The sequence below is a fragment of the Lepidochelys olivacea genome (genome assembly GCF_965140295.1).
Source record: "Lepidochelys olivacea isolate rLepOli2 genome assembly, chromosome: 2".
In the NCBI taxonomy this organism is placed as follows: Eukaryota; Metazoa; Chordata; order Testudines; family Cheloniidae; genus Lepidochelys; species Lepidochelys olivacea.
In genome coordinates this window covers 263127424-263148738 of record NC_140412.1, presented here as the reverse complement: position 1 = coordinate 263148738, position 21315 = coordinate 263127424, and the positions used below count along the sequence as shown (strand labels likewise).

The 21315-nt window shown below is 47.2% G+C and overlaps 1 protein-coding gene across 7 annotated transcripts in view; it reads left to right on the top strand.

Annotated features, from left to right (window-relative positions):
* The window catches only part of GJC2 (gap junction protein gamma 2), a 111144-nt gene extending 90891 nt beyond the window's left edge, over window positions 1-20253 (top strand). For 6 of the 7 annotated variants that reach the window (XM_084621471.1, XM_084621472.1, XM_084621469.1 and 3 more), the window contains one exon: window positions 12253-20253. In XM_084621471.1, coding sequence (XP_084477597.1) covers window positions 12273-13526 — 1254 coding nt within the window. In that variant the 5' untranslated portion in view covers window positions 12253-12272 and the 3' untranslated portion in view covers window positions 13527-20253. Of the gene's footprint in view, window positions 1-10032; window positions 10113-12252 lie in introns of those variants that run through there. The other variant, XM_084621474.1, reaches the window with a different exon arrangement.
* Window positions 20254-21315: the final 1062 nt, after the last annotated feature.

Genomic DNA, 21315 nt, shown 5'->3' with positions numbered 1-21315 from the left:
CACAAGTCCTCCTTTTCTTATCACAGGATAATGTGATAGCATTTTCTTGAGTTACAGCTTAATTACGCTTGTGTCCAACAAAGGCACTATGTAATTACCACTGCTTAGTCCTTATAAAGCACCATTTCACAGTAACTCACAACAGAGCTCTGTCCCCTACCTGTGCACACTTGTATTAGTGGAGTGCCTTGGAGCCCTAATCATGGATCGGAATTCCATTGGGCTAGGTGTTGTATAAGCACAGAACAAAAAGGCGGTCCCTGCCCCGAAGAGCTTACAATCTACCCTTTTAGGTTGGTTCACGTTCATGGCTGGAAATGCACAATTTGACCAAGAAGGCTTTTGAGAGACTTTGGGATTCAACAGCTAGACTTGTGGTGTGGGAGACAGGAGACATGGGTTCTACTCCCGTCTCTGCCCCTGACTTGTTTTGTAAACATGGGTAACTGTTTTGCCTCTTTGCCTCAGTTTCCCCAATCTGTAAAATGAGGATAACAACACTCTCCTCCTTTGTAAAGCTCTGTTGATGGAAAGTGCTAGATGATGATTATTATTAGGAGTCTTGCAGCCAGTAGGATTTTAAAGACTGGTGGGTCTGTGTTTATAAAGGGCTTATTATGTATAAAAATAGTAGCACTGGAAATTTCCATTTGACTTTACACCAGACCTCTGGACAGTAAAAGAATTTTCACTATATTTCAAGACCTGGATCTGATTGTTATCTTCTGTGGTAGAATCAAGGCTGTTTGTTGAGCGAGCAGCAGTGTTGTATTTGGCTCATATCCTAAGAAACATCAGTAGAAAAAATGGAGGAGTCTTTGCAAAGAGACAGAATTTAGATGTCAAAAAAACAAAAACAAACAAAAAAACAAACGTCACATTGGTCCCAATCCGACATGCACTGATTTCAAATGGTTCAGGGAAAGCTCTCATTGACTTCAATGATCCAGAACTGGGTCCTTAGAAAGGAAGACTATAGGAAAACATCAGTAATTCAGATAAAATTATAAGAGCTTTTGGAAAGCTGATTCTAGCCCAGATCTATGTACAGGGTAGGGGGATGAGAATTTCAAGCCATCCCTCTGGCTAGAAAGGAATAACCAAAACCAATGGGGCCTGATTCTGCTTTCGACGGCAAACCTAGTGTGCATGAGATCAGAACTGGGTCCATCAGTTTTACTTGTATCATGTATAGCAGGATCGCTTGGTCATCTTTGGTTGAAAATGCATGGGGCAAGGCATGAAAATGCATTGTGTTCTACTGCAGGAAAACACTCAGGATTTGGCCCTTAAATACAATAGGTGAGTAAACAAAATGGGCTGGATTCATCCCTCGCATAATTCCATTGACCAGCAGCATTAATGTGCCCTACATTACAGCCAGCAGCAGCTGCATACACTGCCCCCTCCAGGCAGATGGTTCCTGGCCAGGAGTGTGAACGATCTACATGGGGGAGCTCTGCCTAAGGGGTATTGCTGGCTGAATGGGGGTATCCAAATAGGACCAAAATCCTGCATGCTTCTGAGCCCCGGCAGCTCCCATTGCCTTCAATAGGCATTGCAGGTAGTTGGCGCTTTGTCCTGGACTCTTTCAAGACCAATATGGTCTTTAGCAGAAATGAGAAGGCAGCTGGTGGCTTTAAAAACACAAGAGTCCTCCAAAAGAAATGTGTGTGCGAGAGTCAGGGGGAAGGGCAGAAGGACATGTGTTCTGCTAAGAGATTAGAACAGTAGTCCCCAGACTTATAAGGGTTGCGCCCCTCCCCTTGCCTGCCCATGCCCCCCTCACCCCCGAGTTGGGACTGGGAGCGGGGCCGCGGCTCTTGTGGGGGAGGTGGGGGCACGGCCAGGGGTAAGGAGACTGAGGCTAGGACTGCAGCTGGGGGCGGGAGCGGGGCTGGGAACAGAGCTGCAGCCAGAGGCCTCGGCTGGGGCCAGGTTTCGGGGCCTCGGCTGGGGGCGGGGCCAGAGCAGAACTGGGAGTGGACTGGGTTTGGGTAGAGATCCCTCTCTGCCCCCTGTGAAGGCTGCCCCCCTCCCCCCACAGGGGGCATGTCTCACAGGTTGGGGAGCTCTGGATTAGACAATCTTCTGATAACCTACCTGGCGCCCTTCAAGTCAATGGGAGTTTTGCCGTTGACTTCTGTTTGGCATAGTTTCTTATACTGCCCTCCTCATCGCACCTCTGAGCACCTTCCAGTCATGCTTTAAGTGACATAACTCCCATCTCTTACAAATGGGTTCGTTCTTTCTCTCATCATCTCCCCAGGAGAAGTGTGTGTTGTGGTGGAGTGTTCTGCCTTGGTTGGGCTTTTTGTGTTTTTATTAACATGCACACACTGCTCAGTGGAGCTAGGATTTATTTCACTCCTCGTGCTTGAGGGGCCAGAACCTGCACGGATGGAAGTGCATCTGTGACATCTGCAGGGGTGAAAGTAACGTAAAGGACTTACTGGTAGCTTTCAGAGTAACAGCCGTGTTAGTCTGTATTCGCAAAAAGAAAAGGAGGACTTGTGGCACCTTAGAGACTAACCAATTTATTTGAGCATAAGCTTTCGTGAGCTACAGCTCACTTCATCGGATGCATACTGTGGAAACTGCAGAAGACATTATATACACAGAGACCATGAAACAATACCTCCTCCCACCCCACTCTCCTGCTGGTAATAGCTTATCTAAAGTGATCACTCTCCTTACAATGTGTATGATAATCAAGGTGGGCCATTTCCAGCACAAATCCAGGTTTTCTCACCCTCCCCCTCCCCCCCCAACCTCACTCTCCTGCTGGTAATAACCCATCCAAAGTGACCACTCTCTTTACAATGTGTATGATAATCAAGGTGGGCCATTTCCAGCACAAATCCAGGTTTTCTCAACCCCTCCCTTTTTTTTCCCAAAAACCACACACACAAACTCACTCTCCTGCTGGTGATAGCTATACTCTCAGCCCAGCAGAAGAAGCTGCCCTATCTCGGGGCCTCTCCTTCTGTCCCTCCACCCCCACGAACGTGATACAGTTCTGTGGTGACCTAGAATCCTATTTTCGACGTCTCCGACTCAAGGAATATTTCCAAAATACCTCTGAACAACATACTAATCCACAGAGGTCTCCCTACCAACATGACAAAAAGAAGGATTCTAGGTGGACTCCTCCTGAAGGTCGAAACAGCAGACTGGACTTCTACATAGAGTGCTTCCGCCGACGTGCACGGGCTGAAATTGTGGAAAAGCAGCATCACTTGCCCCATAACCTCAGCTGTGCAGAACACAATGCCATCCACAGCCTCAGAAACAACTCTGACATCATAATCAAAAAGGCTGAAAAAGGAGGTGCTGTCGTCATCATGAATAGGTCGGAATATGAACAAGAGGCTGCTCGGCAGCTCTCCAACACCACTTTCTACAAGCCATTACCCTATGATCCCACTGAGAGTTACCAAAAGCAACTACAGCATTTGCTCAAGAAACTTCCTGAAAAAGCACAAGAACAAATCCGCACAGACACACCCCTGGAACCCTGACCTGGGATATTCTATCTACTACCTAAGATCCATAAACCTGGAAATCCTGGGCGCCCCATCATCTCAGGCATTGGCACCCTGACAGCAGGATTGTCTGGCTATGTAGACTCCCTCCTCAGGCCCTACGCTACCAGCACTCCCAGCTACCTTTGAGACACCACTGACTTCCTGAGGAAACTACAATCCATCAGTGATCTTCCTGATAACACCATCCTGGCCACTATGGATGTAGAAGCCCTCTACGCCAACTTTCCACACAAAGATGGACTACAAGCCATCAGGAACACTATCCCCGATAATGTCACGGCCAACCTGGTGGCTGAACTTTGTGACTTTGTCCTTACCCATAACTATTTTACTTTTGGGGACAATGTATACCTTCAGATCAGCGGCACTGCTATGGGTACCCGCATGGCCCCACAGTATGCCAACATTTTTATGGCTGAATTAGAACAACGCTTCCTCAGCTCTCATCCCCTAACGCCCCTACTCTACTTGAGCTATATTGATGACATCTTCATCATCTAGACCCATGGAAAAGAAGCCCTTGAGGAATTCCACCATGATTTCAACAATTTCCATCTCACCATCAACCTCAGCCTGGTCCAGTCCACACAAGAGATCCACTTCCTGGACACTACAGTGCTAATAAACAATGGTCACATAAACACCACCCTATACCAGAAACCTACTGACCACTATTGCTACCTACATGCCTCCAGCTTTCACCCTGACCACACCACACGATCCATCGTCTACAGCCAAGCTCTGCGATACAACCGCATTTGCTCCAACCCCTCAGACAGAGACAAATACCTACAAGATCTCTATCAAGCATTCTTACAACTACAATACCCACCTGCGGAAGTGAAGAAACAGATTGATAGAGCCAGAAGAGTTCCCAGAAGTCACCTACTACAGGACAGGCCTAACAAAGAAAATAACAGAATGCCACTAGCCGTCACCTTCAGCCCCCAACTAAAACCCCTCCAACGCATTATTAAGGATCTACAACCTACCCTGAAGGATGACCCAACACTCTCACAAATCTTGGGAGACAGGCCAGTCCTTGCCTACAGACAGCCCCCAACCTGAAGCAAATACTCACCAACAACCACATACCACACAACAGAACCACTAACCCAGGAACCTATCCTTGCAACAAAGCCCGTTGCCAACTGTGCCCACATATCTATTCAGGGGACACCATCACAGGACCTAATAACATCAGCCACACTATCAGAGGCTCGTTCACCTGCACATCCACGAATGCCCCTCTGCCATGTACATTGGTCAAACTGGACAGTCTCTACGTAAAAGAATAAATGGACACAAATCAGATGTCAAGAATTATAACATTCATAAACCAGTCGGAGAACACTTCAATCTCTCTGGTCACGTAATTACAGACATGAAGGTCACTATCTTAAAACAAAAAAACTTCACATCCAGACTCCAGCGAGAAACTGCTGAATTGGAATTCATTTGCAAATTGGATACTATTAATTTAGGCTTAAATAGAGACTGGGAGTGGCTAAGTCATTATGCAAGGTAGCCTATTTCCCCTTGTTTTTTCCTAACCCCCCCACCCCCCAGACGTTCTGGTTAAACCTGGATTTATGCTGGAAATGGCCCACCTTGATTATCATACACATTGTAAGGAGAGTGGTCAGTTTGGATGAGCTATTACCAGCAGGAGAGTGAGTCTGTGTGTGTGGGGGGGGGGGGTGAGAAAACCTGGATTTGTGCTGGAAATGGCTCACCTTGATTATCATGCACATTGTAGGGAGAGTGGTCACTTTGGATGAACTATTACCAGCATCCGATGAAGTGAGCTGTAGCTCACGAAAGCTCATGCTCAAATAAATTGGTTAGTCTCTAAGGTGCCACAAGTACTCCTTTTCTTTTTGTGAATACAGACTAACACGGCTGTTACTCTGAAACCTACCAGCAGGAGAGTGAGTTTGTGTGTGTATGGGGGTGGGGGGGTGAGAAAACCTGAATTTGTCCTGGAAATGGCCCACCTTGTTTTTCATACACATTGTAAGGAGAGTGGTCACTTTGGATAAGCTATTACCAGCAGGACAGTGAGTTTGTGTGTGTGGTTTTTGGAAAAAAAAAAGGGGGGGGGGGAGAAAACCTGGATTTGTGCTGGAAATGGCCCATCTTGATTATCATACACATTGTAAGGAGAGTGATCACTTTAGATAAGCTATTACCAGCAGGAGAGCGGGGTGGGAGGAGGTATTGTTTCATGGTCTCTGTGTATATAATGTCTTCTGCAGTTTCCACAGTATGCATCCGATGAAGTGAGCTGTAGCTCACGAAAGCTTATGCTCATATAAATTGGTTAGTCTCTAAGGTGCCACAAGTACTCCTTTTCTTTTTACTGGTAGCTGGAGTCCTGAATGGGGGCGTGGCCTCAACCGGAAGAGGCGATTTAAAGGCCCCGGGGCTCTGGCTGGGAGACCTGGGGCCTTTAAATCACCCCGCTGCAGAGGCAGCTGGGAGCTCAGGAGTGACCGCAGAGCTCCAAGCATTTTAAATCCCTGCTGGGGCCCAGCTGCCCGAGCCCCGGGGCTCCAACAGCCAGGCTCAGGTGGAGATTTAAAGGGCCCGGTGCTCCGGCTACTGCGGGGAGACCCCGCCCGAGCCCCACTGCCGGAGCTCCGGAGGTGATTTAAAGGGCCCGGGGCTCCCTGCAGTGGCAGGAGTACCGGGCCCTTTAAATCACCGCTGGGGAAGCCAGTCCGGTCCGGCACGGCGTACTGGCTCTTGCCAGTATGCTGTGCCAGACCAGACCAGCTTACTTTCACCTCTGGACATCTGTGATGTCGAGCCAGGCCCAATGTGTGTGATGTGTATAGCTGCCCTGCTTTAGAATGCAAACTACATGGGTCAGGGACAGTGTCTTCCTTTGGGTCGCAGACGGTACCAAGCATGCTGATGGGGCTTGGTGCAGAGCAAAAGTAATTCATACAAACTGGATTCCTTGCAAAGCACATTTCTGTAAATGGCAGTAATGTAGTTGGGAGTCTGAAAACAGCAATCTCATTTTGCTCTCAATTTTTTTTTTTAAAAGCAGGTTCAGAAGATCCTGATTTATAAAAAGCAAACAGAACAAACAGCTTCCCATGTTGCATCTGCAATTTGGGCCTGTCAATAATTTTGCACTATAATTATGGAGCAATTATTTGCAGGCACCAATGAAGGCATGTAGATGTTATGCCGCTCCCCTGGGTGGGTCGTCAGCAGAATGTATTGAATCTCTGGTTTGAGATGCATGGGCTGCTCCTGCCTGAGCTAAGAAACCCATCGCTGATAACTGAGGCTCTAGCTGGCTCATCAATCTCTGTCTCTGGCCCAAACACCCGGGGGGGAGGGGGGACACAAAGTGCCGGACCAAATGACATCTACGCTGCCTCACAGTTCAGACCAAGGGGGTGTGAATAGCAGGGCACAGCAAAGTGGATGCTGTGAGCACTACTCTTGTAGAGGTCCGGAGCTTACCCTAATGAGGTGTGCTTGCAAATCAGGCAGTAATGTCTACTTGCCTTTATCTGTGTGTCTGAGTAGCTGTGCCCTGAAAAGGGAAAGTGGGGAAGCCCTATTAAAAATAAAGCTAATGCTAACCCCAAATCTGTATAATAATAATATATTGTTCCTTCCCAGTCATCTGCCTCTTACAATACTCACATGCTTTATGTGTGATTGATTCTTTAAAGGGCTTGTATTTGATTTAAACTTTCTTAAGCACCTGGTTTTCAAAGGGTTTTCAAAAGCTCCATTACTCTGGGGAAAAAAATAATCCTGCTCTTGTTTGCTTGGTTTTGTGTTTCTTGGCTTGCTTACAAAACGGGCTTCAGGAATCAGAGCTGGATTCTGCAGGATGTTGAACATCCTCTGGCCCTGCAGCACCACTCGGGATCAGGTCCATAATTCATTCTTTCCTGTATCAACTGCTGACTGAGTGGCACGGGCGAGCAGGATAGTGTAGGATCGCTGTCCGTTCAGAATACGGGGAACTCTGACACACCCACTTTCTCCACTGCCCTATAGTAATGAAAATGTAACCCTTCTGCCTGTCAGAATTGGCAGCAACAAGGGCCGGGTTCGCTATCTAGGGGTTCCATTCCAATAACACAATGCAAAACCGGCTCGAGCCCCAACCCAGTGACCTGGGACAAGTATATACCACCCCCGCTGGGCGCCTCCAAGAGGCAATACTTCCCCTCTCATAAGCACATAGTCTGAGTGTAGCAAAAAGCCTTTTAATAACAGAGAGGAACAATGTGGCATTATGTTGGGGAAACACCACCCACAGGATTCATAACACAACCCATGAGCAAAAAACCCACCCCAAGCAAATTGGGGCATGCCCCTTTCCCTTTGGTTCTTGAGTCCAGCAACCCAAAATCACCCAAAGTCCCAAAAGTCCAGCGACCAAAAAGTCTCTGTTCCTGGTCAGGGCAGCCCCAGAGTTCAAAAGTTTATCTGCAGAGCTTTACCTCCCAACCTGGGTGGAGATTGGGGGGGGAGGGTTAAGGGGCACCTTACGTGGTCTAAAGCTGATGGCCCCACCTCTCCATGGAGCTCCGCTCTGCCAGCCGCCCCATGAGCTGCTCTAGGCATCTGACAAACTGCTCTGCTCCTCAAGCCGCTCTGCTCGCCGTCCCGCAAACTGCTCCACCATATATCTTCAGGCTCCCCCACTACTTAACACAACGCTCTGTGATTTCAGCTCTTAGTCAGTTCAGCTCTTTGGTGATTTCAGCTTGTAGTAGGGGAGCCTCAGTGCTGGTACACCATTGGCCCAAAGTGAATTCAGCTCAGCAGCCTGTAACTAGACTCCTCATGGAATCAAAATTAGCTCTGAGATTCCACAGTGGAGAGGAGGAAGTGCAATTAACATGTAAGGCCCTCACCAGGGGGCCTATACCACCAAGTATTAATACCTATCCCTAGCCTACCTCTCTCTCTCAATTCACAGAGTTTTGGAACCCAAGTCCTTTGCCTAGCGAGTGCTACTTAGTTGATGGCCAGTCCCTCCATCATAACAAAAGGCCAAGTACAGTTCCACTGTCCTTGATTCCCATAATCGGGGTAATAACAATTTATTCTTCCTGCCCCGATAACAGGGGGATCCCACAGCAGCCAAAGTGACCATTTGGGCAACTATGGCCTCATTCTAGGCGGGGTGGGTGTGCCTATGCAAATGAGATCAGTCCCTGAAGTTCTTTTCCACAACTTGCCACACCTCACCACCAGATGTCAGGGTGGAGCTCATCCTGACTCTGCTTACATATAGGATCCCAAAACTCGCTGTTACCTTGCAGCCTGTTTCAAGACACTGGTCTGATGCAAGTGAAGTTAAAACCAACAGGCATGCCACCGCCATAAACTGACGTCCCCAAGCTCACTGCAGCTGGTTCTGAGTACTTGCATCTTTTGATGCATGCATCCAACCATGATTATTGTTTATATTCCAGCAGTGCCTAGGTGCCCTAGTTGTGAACCAGGACCCAACTACTCTCGGGGCTGTACAAATATAGAACACAAAGAGGGTCCCTGCCCTGAGGGATTTGCAGTGGTTGTTTACCAAGGAAATACTGTTTGAATGTAACCAGAGAAATCTATCTATGGTACTGCAGCTGGGATTTGGGGGGGGGGATTGGGACTGGATGGGAGAGAAACTGGGACTGGCTGGGCAAGGAGACTGGGGACCATAGGATGGAGGGGAGACTGGGACTGGGAGCTGGAGTGGGGAGGAGATAGGAGGCTGGGACTGGAATGGAAAGGAGATTGAGACAGAGCGGGGGAGGGAGAGGCATCTGGAATTAGTTGGGTGGGGAGGCTGGGACTGGTAGTTGTGGGGAGGGGAGGCTGGAACAGCTTGGGGAAGGAGACTGAGACTGCAGGCTGGGAGAGACTGGGTCTGGGAACCAGTGATAGAAATGTGGGAGAGAAGGAAAGACAATCCAGTGGTTAAGGTACTTGACTAGGACTTGGGAGAGCCATGTTCAATTCCCTGCTGCTTCACAGGCTTCCTGCATGACCTTTGGCACGTCACTTAGCCTCTCAATGCCTCAGTTCCCCATCTGTAAAATGGGGATGAGAACACTGTTCTGCCTCATGGGGGTGTTGTGAGGATAACAATTCTTGCATGCTCTGGTACTGCAGTGATAGGGGACATTTGAGGGGTGTGTGGGGAGGAGGAGATACAGGGACTTGGATAGCTAGCCCAGAGGGAGAGATTGGGACTGGGTAGACAAGGAGAATGAGTCTGGGGCAAGGAGCCAGGGATGGGGCAGGTGGGAGGAACAGGGCAGAAGGGGTCAGGTTTGTGGGGAACGGACAGAAGAGTCTGAGCCACGAGAGCACATGCCCTTCCAGAGCCTGGACTGGAACCCAGATTCCTGAGTCTCCCCATTCCTCTGCTGTCAGCAATACCTGTGAAACCCACCGGCAAAGTGTGCATCTCGTCCCTCTGTGAGCCTGGTCCACACAGCGCATGACAACCTACTACGCCCTTAGCTCACATGGCAGAGCTCTGTGCGATGGATCTAAAGGTTCCAACCCTGCGGAGGGCTGGTGGGTGTCAATATGATGCCACATGATGACATTTCTGTTTTTTTCAGTTTGCATTTTAAAAAACCTAGGACATTAACACAAAACCTGTCAAAAGAACATTATTAGGGTTGTAAAGTCAAGCACGCAAAGGTCGGGAACTGCCAGAGTTAAGGTTGCCTGTGCAACCTTATTTCAGTTCCCTCATATGCACGCATTATGATACCGTCTTTAATGACATGATCACATACTGTTTTTTCCACAGGACATCTGCCTCATTCAGTGAACAGCCTGGACAGTGCCCACTTAGTGAGCAGCGCTATTCAGTATTTTGTTTTAGCCTCGTTGTTCAGTGTGCAGCCCCATGACTTATTTACCACACACTATTCAAATCCTGCTCTTATTAATTTCCTTGTGGGATTTTCTATGGTGCTCATCACTGTAGTATCCAGTGCTTCATAAACATTAATTAATTTATCTTCACAACACCCCTGGGAGGTGTGGGAGTGGTGTTATCCCCATTTTACAGATGGAGGGCTGAGGCACAGAGAGATTCAGATTAAAAGTGTAAATTTGGGTGAGATGATGAGGACTTGATTTTTCAGCATTATACAGCAGTTTATTTGTTCAAGGCACCGCGCCCATTGACTTCAGTTGCAACTGTGAGTGCTCAGCACTTCTGCAAATCAGACTCCAGGGTCTCAAACTGGGCTTCCAGAAAATGAGGAACACCCAAGTAGTGACCATCCATGGCCTTGTCCCCTGGCCCATTGGAAGCCAGAGCCACGCAGTGCTCACAGCCACTATGGGTAAGAGCCACCCAAGTGGTGGGGGACCCAACTCTGGGGCTGACAGAGCCTTCAGGGAGCTGCCTTGGGCAATATGCCCCAGTGGGCGGGGACAGGCCAGGGACTGCTCTTGGGCACCTCTGCCCCCAGCCCGGGCAGGGCAGCAGCTGCTGCTCTCTCTGCTCTGCCTTCAGAATGAGGCAGTCAGAGAATGGCAGTTGCTACAGGTGCCATAGATAGATTGCTCTGGTTACATTCAAACAGTATTTCCTTGGTAAACCCCCTGCCCCCAGCACCACCCCTGGTTCTGTGGAAAATATAGTATGAGATCTTTTGATTAAAGCCTGTGTCTTAATGCATATGCACAAGAGGGCCAAGTTAAGGTTACACAGGCGACCTTAATTCTGGCATCTCCTTACCTTTGACTGCTTGACTTTGCGACTTTAATAATCAGGGGGGTAGCCATGTTAGTCTGTATCCACAAAAACAACGAGGAGTACAGTGGCGCCTTAAAGACTAACAGATTTTTTGGGGCATAAGCTTTCATGGGTAAAAAACCCTTACCCACGAAAGCTTATGCCCAGATAAATCTGTTAGTCTTTAAGGTGCCACCAGACTCCTCATTGTTTTTGTCAACCTTAATGATGTTCTTTTAGTGTAGCTTTTGTGTGTGTAATGTGTACAGATACCTGCTTTCAGTGTTTATGTACCTATTGACTATCTCTTATATATTGTAATTGACTACTAGCATGTTAGGCACTCCACTGATAGAATCATAGCTCTTCAGCTGTGTCATAGGATCTGTATTGCTAACAGAGAGTCTCAGTTAGCATTTAGCTCCAGTGGTAGGGGGACCTGTGTTATTGGAGTAGGAGAATCAGATCTCTGTCCCTACGTCATCAAGTTCAAAGTACTGGTGGCAGCATAGTGACAATTGTGAGATTCCTAAATGGCCATCAGTTTGTTTATAGTATAAGGCCCTGATCCTGCAATGAATGGACAGACCTCTCAACCCACACGGAGTCCCATTGACTGAAGGGGTTTGTCCATGGGAGATCACTATAAGATCATGGCCTAAACATATCCAGCGTACTGTACTTCTTTGTGCAAATAATGGAAACTACTTACAATGAGCTTGGATATAGTGATGTAAAGTAAAACTCTTAATTGTTTCAGTCCCTTGCAATGTACAAATTAAAATTCCCCTTATGCTGAGCCTCTCATAATAGTGATGCTGATCTCTGGAATAAAATGCCTTCACTCTGATATCATCCTGCTACGTACCAATGCCACTATTATAATGAGGTCTGTTGCCATGAACAAACAGAGCTACATGAACTTATATGTTATGTTTTTTCTTCCTGCTTTTCTTGCAGGTTATAAATGATTAGCCCTTATGACCAACATGAGCTGGAGTTTTCTCACCCGCCTGCTAGAAGAAATTCACAATCACTCCACTTTTGTGGGGAAGGTCTGGCTCACCGTACTGATCGTCTTCCGTATCGTCCTGACAGCTGTCGGAGGGGAGTCCATATACTCAGATGAACAGAGCAAGTTCACATGTAACACCAAGCAGCCAGGCTGTGACAATGTCTGCTACGATGCCTTTGCACCGCTGTCACATGTCAGGTTCTGGGTCTTCCAGATCATCATGATCTCAACCCCTTCCATCATGTACCTGGGCTATGCCATCCACAGGATCGCTAGGTCCTCCGAGGAGGAGAAGAGGCTTAAGGTACTCAAGAAAAAGAAGAAGCAGTTTGCTTTGAACTGGCAGGCTGTCCGTAACTTGGAAGACCCTTTGGAAGCAGACGAAGAGGAGCCCATGATCTCCGATAACACGGTGGAAAATGAGGAGAAAGCGAAAGCAAACAAGAAGAGCAAGGAGCAGCAGAAGCACGATGGTAGGAGACGCATCCAGCAAGAAGGGCTGATGAAGATTTACGTCTTCCAGCTCCTTGCCAGAGCTTCATTTGAAGTTTGTTTCTTGGTTGGGCAGTATTTTCTCTATGGCTTTGAGGTGGAAGCGTATTTCGTCTGCAACAGAGCCCCTTGCCCTCACACTGTGGACTGCTTTGTGTCAAGGCCAACAGAGAAGACCATCTTCCTCCTGGTGATGTATGTTGTGAGCTGCCTGTGTCTGTTGCTCAACATGTGTGAAATGTTCCACTTGGGGTTTGGGACCATTAGAGATGCCATTCGCAACAGAAAGATTAATAGTTTCAGGCAGCCTCCATACAACTATTCCTACTCGAAGAATATCTCCTGTCCTCCCGAGTATAACCTGGTCGTGAAATCGGAGAAGCCTGCAAAGGTTCCAAATAGCTTGTTGGCCCATGAGCAGAACTTGGCTAATGTTGCTCAAGAACAACAGTGCACAAGCCCAGACGAGAACATCCCACCAGATCTGTCCACCCTTCATAAACACTTGAGGGTGGCCCAGGAGCAGTTAGACATAGCATTCCAGAGCTACAATGCTACTCAGGCCAACATGCAGCCTTCCAGAACCAGTAGCCCACCTTCAGGTGGGACTGTGGTAGAACAGAACAGGGTCAATACTGCCCACGAGAAACAAGGTGCTAAGCCCAAAGCCAGTTCAGAAAAAGGCAGTTCTAGCAGCAAAGATGGAAAGACTTCTGTATGGATATAATTAGGTGCTTGACCGTAGCTCACAGACAGGGCAACGTAAGTAGGGGCATGGTTTTTTCCAGCATTGTCTAGAATTCAATTCACAGAGCACAGGCACAATTTGTATGTGGGAGTCAACATAGATGAAGGATGAGTTGTTTCAAACATTACATTTGAATAATGTCTTCTGGTGTGTTAACAAAAACATTCCCTTTCTTGCCTAGTCCATATTCTCTCTGGGAACCTCCATCGAGCTAAACTGTATGGTGCCGCCCTCCCCGCCTCCCCGTCCCCGGCACTGCTTAGGGGCAGGAGTAACAGCCTTTCTTCTTATGTCACTCGCTAGCTGTTTGCCCAGGATGACCCACTGCCAGCTCTCTGCGACAGAGACTGGACTGACAAGCGAGCTGGCTGGTGGGAAGGGGACTCTGCTGATCATTCAGAAGAAACGTCTTGACTACCCTGAGCTGCTCCTGTCCTGCATCATGAGGCTATAGTACTGTACTTGTGTTGAGAACTGTTTAATTACTAAATGTCCTTCCTCCAATTAATTTGAATTCCTCTGTTAAAGGGGAAAATGGTGAGATGTTACATAAATGGCCACGATCCACTGGGCTGGCTCGTTTCCTGCCTGGATTCTTACATGCACTAACAAGCAGTCATTGGAGATGAACTCAACAGAGGTTGCAGCCAGGAGCTCTAACCATGCATTAACGGAACATGAAGACAGTCAGAAGCACAGTAGCCATATTTTAAAGAATGTACGCCACCCTGAGTGATTAGCGTTGAGGTAAATGTTGTATCCTTTCTTTCCCTCAATCAGTGTTGAACTGCAAAGCAACCGGGATCAATTGCTACATAGCATTTGCAGTAAATTTGCATTGTAATGATGCTGCAGTGTAGCATTCGTTCCAGAGCTGGTGGGAATTGCAGCAGTTAGACGTTTTTTAACACTGCTACTGCACATCTTAAGCAAAAGTGCCTTTAAGCAACCAGTAAAATGAAATTCAAAGTTTCTAATGTCTGTGTTAACTCTTGGTAGAGATCAGAAGACCAGTGCTGACAAATTTTGTTATCAAGTACTTTTGTTTTAATCAAAAGCTTAGAAATAGTTGCAGACAAATAGATCAATGCATAGTGTGTACGGCGTGTGTGTGGAGATGTATATTTAAGTATATATACACACACATACAAATATTGTGTGAGCTACAGATATATATAATGTAATATCAACCACACGATGATTTTTACAACTTCCCACCCCCACCAAAAAACCCACCAACTCAGAATGGTGGCTGATCTTCCTCTCTTGGAAGTCAAATCGCCAGCCCTTGGGCCAGATCCTCAGCTGGTGTCACTTGGTTCAGCTTCATTTACTTCATCTGACCCAAGCTGAGAATCTGCCCGCTTGACTTTAATGGGGACAGGAGAGGGACCATTCACAAAAAGGCAGTTTAAGGACCAAATCCCCTTGCCTTGCTCACACGACTAGTTCCACTGGACTTGTCTACACCAGGTTATTTTGGCTAAAGTTTACCACTGGAGATACCCACAATGCAATGCTAATGCAGACCAAGTCTATGCAACATGGTGCTTAACAATGCCAGTGGCTGCTGGCACCTTGTCTGCTCTAGGTCTGCGGGAGAAAGTGAACCGATGGTGGGAGAAGTGGGGAAATCTTAAGAAAAGAAGCCCGGGCTAGACATCACCATTGACTTCCATGAGGCTATTCATGTCAGTGAGGCAAGCCGGGCTAGGACCCTAAACACAGTGTGGCTCCAACTAGAAGGGTTTCTCTTTTTCAAACACTCTGTGTAAGAAATACGTTGGCAATGTGTTTTTTTCATCATGTATCTGACTTGTACAAAACTGAGTGCATCTGTGGCTTTGTTGGGAATGAACTCTGGTAACAAGGAGCAGAAATGTAATCCTGACCCCTGGGAACATGGCTGAGTGATTTATCGGCCTAGGTGTCACTGGACCAGCTAAAGTAAAAAAGTAAATGAATAACTGCCCCATTTTCTGCTCTGTTGCTCTCGCGGAGAGCCTGTTCCTGCCAGGTGCCTAGATGTCCTCAATTCCTACTGTGACTTTGCAGGGTGCATTCAAGAGCTTCCAGGATTAGACCCATAAATCTCAGTCCATGATAAACCTCTAAAGACTCTGAATGAGCAGAGCACTTAAGAATGTGCTTAACTTTAAGCAAGTAAGTAGCCCTATGGGCCGACTCGTGCTGAAGTGCTGTATTCAGGCAGGACCTAATAATGCACTTTCCAAAGCCCTACAACATCATCAGTGATCGTGACTGAGCAAATGATTGCTTGAAAAGGAATACAATGAGCAGCTCGTGAGAGCGTCTGGCAAAAATGTTTAATATATTTTGCTTAGCCATCTATGACGTAATTTAGAGTTTGATCCTGTTCCCATTGGAGGACATCTCCTGGAAGCAGAATCTACTCTGTACGATTTTTGAAAATGAATGAGTGACTCGAAGGGACTGATCACAAACCATCAGTTCTGTTTAAAGCAGGGGTGGGCAAACTTTTTGGCCTGAGGTCCACACTGGGTTTCCAAAATTGTATGGCGGGCCAGTTAGGGGAGGCTGTGTCTCCCCAAACAGCCAGGTGTGGCCCGGCCGCCGCCTCCTATCTGACCCCCCCGCGTCTCACCCCCTGACGGCTCCCCGGGGACTCCTGCCCCATCCAACCCCCCCCCTGTTCCCTGCCCGCTGATGACCCCCCTGGAACTCCTGCCCCATCTACCACCCCCTGCTCCCTGTCCCCTGGACCCGCCACCCCATCCAACCCCCCACCATTCCTGACTGCCCCTCTGGGACCCCTGCCCCATCCAACCCCCCTGTTCCCCACCCTCTGACTCCCCTGACCCCTATCCAACCCCCACCCCTGACCACACCCCCAAACTCCCCTGCCCTCTATCCAACCCCCCCGCCCCCTTACCATGCTGCCTGGAGCACCGGTGGCTGGCGGTGCTGCAGCCGTGCCACTCAGAGTACCGGGTCAGTCTGTGGCTCTGCAACTGCGCTGCCCAGCTCCCCAGAGTGTGGCATGGCATGCTGAGGGGGAGGGGGAACAGCAGGGGAGGGGCCAGGGGCTAGCCTCCCGGGTCAGGAGCTCAGGGGCCAGGCAGGAGGGTCCCACAAGCCAGATGTGGCTCATGGGCCGTAGTTTGCCCACCTCTGGTTTAAAGGAATGCAGCTTTATTCTTAAAGGGCACGTGTAGTGGATTTCCTCAACAGGATAGGTCAGGATTACTCCATGTGTCTGTCTTAGGGAAGAACTCACTTTAGCCGTGAGTTTTGCACAAAAGGCTCCTAATATTTACAACATGGTGAGGGTGGAAGAAACATATCTGTCTGCTCCTCATGGCTGAGCCCTTTCTCTTTACTCCATGGAACGACTTTGCATTTTGCATGGAGTTAAATTATTCCTGTTAAACTTGGGCCATACCTAAAATCTAAGAGGGGTTGTTTGATAATGGTGGGTTCCATTAAAAATTCAGTGTGCTGCCGATCCCTTGACTCTGGTGCATATTCTGAAGAGGAGAGATGCCGTGGTGAAGTCAGGCCCACAGCTGGCTATTGGTTTACGTATTATGCTGCCCAGGGTGGACGTTTATATTTCACATCTATGTGAATCTCCCTGGTTTAGCTTTGACCCTGTGCTCCCCATGATGACTCTGATGGAAGCTCTGAGTAGACTGAGGGTCGGATGCTGCATGTTTTTTTCCTTAGAGATGACTCACAATGCAGCAGGCCCATTGAAACGTGTCCCGCTGGAGCAGAGCAGTGACTCTCCGCTGCAAGGGGGAGTTTGGATTGTTGCTGTTATAACCAGGATAAACACACAACAGCCTCCATCCCTCAGCATTTCCTGTGTAACTCCTGATGGATTGTAATTGACCCCAGGTTTCCATTGGCCTCATCAGCTAGTCATTAATCTTCAGGGAGTGCTCTGTGTGCCTCGGTTGCTGTTGTTTAATTCAATCCTGCTTTGATTGCTGTTGCTGCACCAAGAATAGCCAGCTGGAGAAACAGAGCCAGCCCCTTGGCTCTGACTTTATTTGTAAGTGTGGCTAATGCTGAGCATTTGCCCAGGAGGCAGAGAAACAAGCTTTAAATCAGACATCTCAGAGTCCATCACATGAGCTCGGTCTAATAAATGTATAATTGGCCCTTATTGTTTATTATATTAGGAAGGGATGCACAACCTCTTTGGGTCTGTGAGGGCCATTGCAGCCACCATCCCTGGGGCTAAGGACTGTCAGCGATTGCAGGATTTTGCTGTTAATACTCTCTTGTCAGTTCTAGTATAACCTCCTTTCTGAGTGGTCTATAGTTATAATCTCTTATCACCCACGCCTAATGCTGTACAAAGAGCTAACTAACCCGCAACACACCTATTATTAACCCCACTTTATCCAGCATGGTTAAGACACTTACCCAAGGCATCCAGCGGGTCAGTGTCAGAGAGAGGATTAGACTGCAGCAGTTCAAGCCCCATGTTCAACCTCTTGGCTCCAGTTCACTGTTTTAGGCAGCCCAATATGTGGCATACAGGTTTTCCATGTAGAAACATTTTCTGTTCCAAGATGATTGTGTTGGGCGTTTGGTTTGGTTTCCTGGTGTCACTTGCTGTGGTGAAAAGCAGATGACTTGAGAGCCATGAATGAGGACTTGCTTGTGATGCCTTGTTAAAAAGGGAGTGAGTTAAAGATGGGATTTCAGAAGCCTCTCTGAATTTCCTGACCCTTCTAGGTAGCCTATGCCAGGTTCTTAGTGTTACCATGGGTGATTAATGATCTGTATTTCTGCTGGAGGGACACCAAATTAACACCCAAACTGTAGGGAAGTTGGGTACTCGGTACCTATTGAATGTCTCATTGTGTGATTCTCCTTACCCCCCATTCTACAACGTGAGCTTAACGGGTCAGATGATGGTTGCGAGCATGTCAGGGTTGTACACAATAGTCCAAATTCTGTCCTGATTAATTCGCTACCCCAGTCAAGTGAACCCGTACGATCAGCAAAATTGCATGGGACATAAGATGGGGCAGAACGTAACCCAATGTTTTCCATATACCCCAATGCATCTGCATTGCAGTGTTGAACAGCATGCCTGCATGGCTAGGCAGTGGCAATGTGATAATAGTAGACTGCAGAATCCTGGCCCCATTCAAGTCAATAGGAGTCTTGCCAGTGACTTCAACGGCGGAGCATTTCACCCATGAAAGTTAGAGTCGGGAAAGAGCTATGAAGTCACATCTGGTCCAGCCCCACAGGGGCCAGTACTAGCTCATTTCTTGCAGCATATTGTCCAGGGCTCTGTCCAGTCTCATGTTAACTTATCAAAGACCCGGGCATGGGGCTTCCACCACTTCCCTTGAGAGAATATGTCACTGTCTTAGAGCATTCGTGATTAGGAGATTTTTTTTTCCTGCTATTCAGCCTGTAAGGCAGGCGTGACCGAGTGGTTGGTGATAAAACTGAATCAAGAGACCTGTGTTCTGTTCCCCACCATGGTACTGATAATCTCTGTGACCTTGGTTGAGTCACTTACCCTCTGTTTCCTTATCTGTAACATGGGGCTGATAACATTTACCCCCCTTGGTAAAGCACCTTGAGACCTACAGGTGAGAAGACCCGCTCTGTGTTGCACCTCTGCAGAGCTTCTCTACCCTCCAGCAGCCTTTGGGATGACCCGTGACCCAAAATCTCTGTGGCACTCAGTGCTATGGAGGATTCCCTTTCAACTCACAACCAGCACAGCAAGAGTCCCACACTGGGTAGCCTAGGCACACTTATAGCTGCTCTTACACTAGGGGAATTCTTCCCCAGCCCCTTTGACTCAATTACAGCCCTTATTTGCCATGGGAGCAGCATGCAGGAGCCAAAGCAAGGGACAGAATTGACCCGGAGAAATGTACATTAGTATTATTATGTTATGTTGCTGAATGCCCTCCCATTACGCCTTTCAGATCCCTCGGGGCCCTCCCAAGCAGTTCTCCCTCTTTTGTTGGTTATACCCTCTAAGGCCTTCAGAGGTCATCATTGCACCAGGCTACCGGGATTTAATACTGCCTCGTAAATGAATCTGTGCCGCTCTCAAAAAAGAAATCCCATTTTTTTATGGGAAGGAGAAATATTAGGAGGCACAATAAACATAACCATCTTAAGCAATATGGCAAAAAGTCGGGTCCCAGATTAGGTAAAAATCCATCAGGAGCTAACCGTCTGACTGCTCATACAATTGTAACTAATTCACATGCAGCATCCTTCCTGAAAGAGATCACTATATGGTATGTGTTTAATGCTTCACTTCTTTTACAGGTTAGTCATTTCATTTACAGAGCATATGGGTTTAGTTGTGTAGTTTGTTTAATCCTAAATGCTGAATATATTCACTAAACCATGTCAGATAAAGTGCTCATCTTTTTTATTCAGGGCCTGGAATGTCCCAGGTAGAAGCCAAATTACCTTGTTGCTTGCATTCCATTCCACTGGAAAATACTTGAACTTAACTAAAGGCCATAACAAATCTGTGCGGTCACAGAGTTTCTGGGGGGGTTTGTATTAACTGTATTTGTATTTGAAACTTTTTGTGTATGAAATTGAACCTGTAAATATTTTTCAGTGTAAATGTTACATCTGGAATGTAGTTAGAATGTTACACATATTTGTCAACAAAACAAACCCCAGCTCTTTGGATATTCAATTTCCAATACTAATAAAATGGAATAAACCATATATTGTTTACAGTATGCAAAGTGTGTGGTATATTTATATGGCAAGGATCACTTGGAAGATGTTGGTGGGGAGACATGGTGGAGACTTTTAAATTTAATTTGGTAGCCAATTCAACCATATATTTTCATGGCTGTAAATACATAAGAACACACACGGGTCCAGAACAATAGTCCATCCAACCCAGTATCCTTCTGACAGTGGCCAGTGCCAGGTATTTCAAAGGGAATGAACAGAACAGAGCGATTGCGAGTGATCCATCCCCTGTGATCCCCAGCTTCTGGCATTTGGAGGTTGTGACCCTGGCTGTCTTGGCTCATAGCCATTGATGGACCTATCCTCCATGAACTTATCTCATTCTTTTTTGAACCTAGTTATACTTTTGGTCATCACAACATCCCAATGGCAACGAGTTTTCACAGGTTGACTGTGTGTTGTGTGAAGAACTTTTTTTTTTTTTAATCTGCTGCCCGTTAATTTCATCATTTGACTTCTAGTTTGTGTGTTAAGTGAAGGGGTAAATAACACTTCCCTATTTACTTTCTCCTCCCCTTTTCCCCCCCTTCGTGATTGTATTGACCTCTAGCACACCCCCCTCAGTCGTCTCTCTTCTAAACTGAGCAGGCCCACTCTTTTTTACTCTCTCCTCATCTGGAAGCTGTCCCGTACCCCAATCATTTCTGTTGCCCTTTTCTGTACCTTTTCCAATTCCAACAGATCTTTTTCTGAGACAGGGCAACTAGAACTGCATGCAGTATTGAAGGTGTGGGCTTACTGTGGATTTATACAGAGGGATTAGGAGATATTTTGTTTTATTATCTATCCCTTTCCTAATAGTTCCTAACGTTAGCTTTTTTGTCTGCCCCACCTCACGCTGATCGGATGTTTTCAGAGAACTGTTCACAATGACACCAAGCTCACTTTTTGAGTGGTAACAGGTAATTTAGACCCCATCATTTTGTATTTATTGTTGGGATTATTTTTTTCCAACTGTGCATTACCTGCAAAGTACTTTTGCCTTACTGTGATCTTCTGGTTATCTGGATTCTGC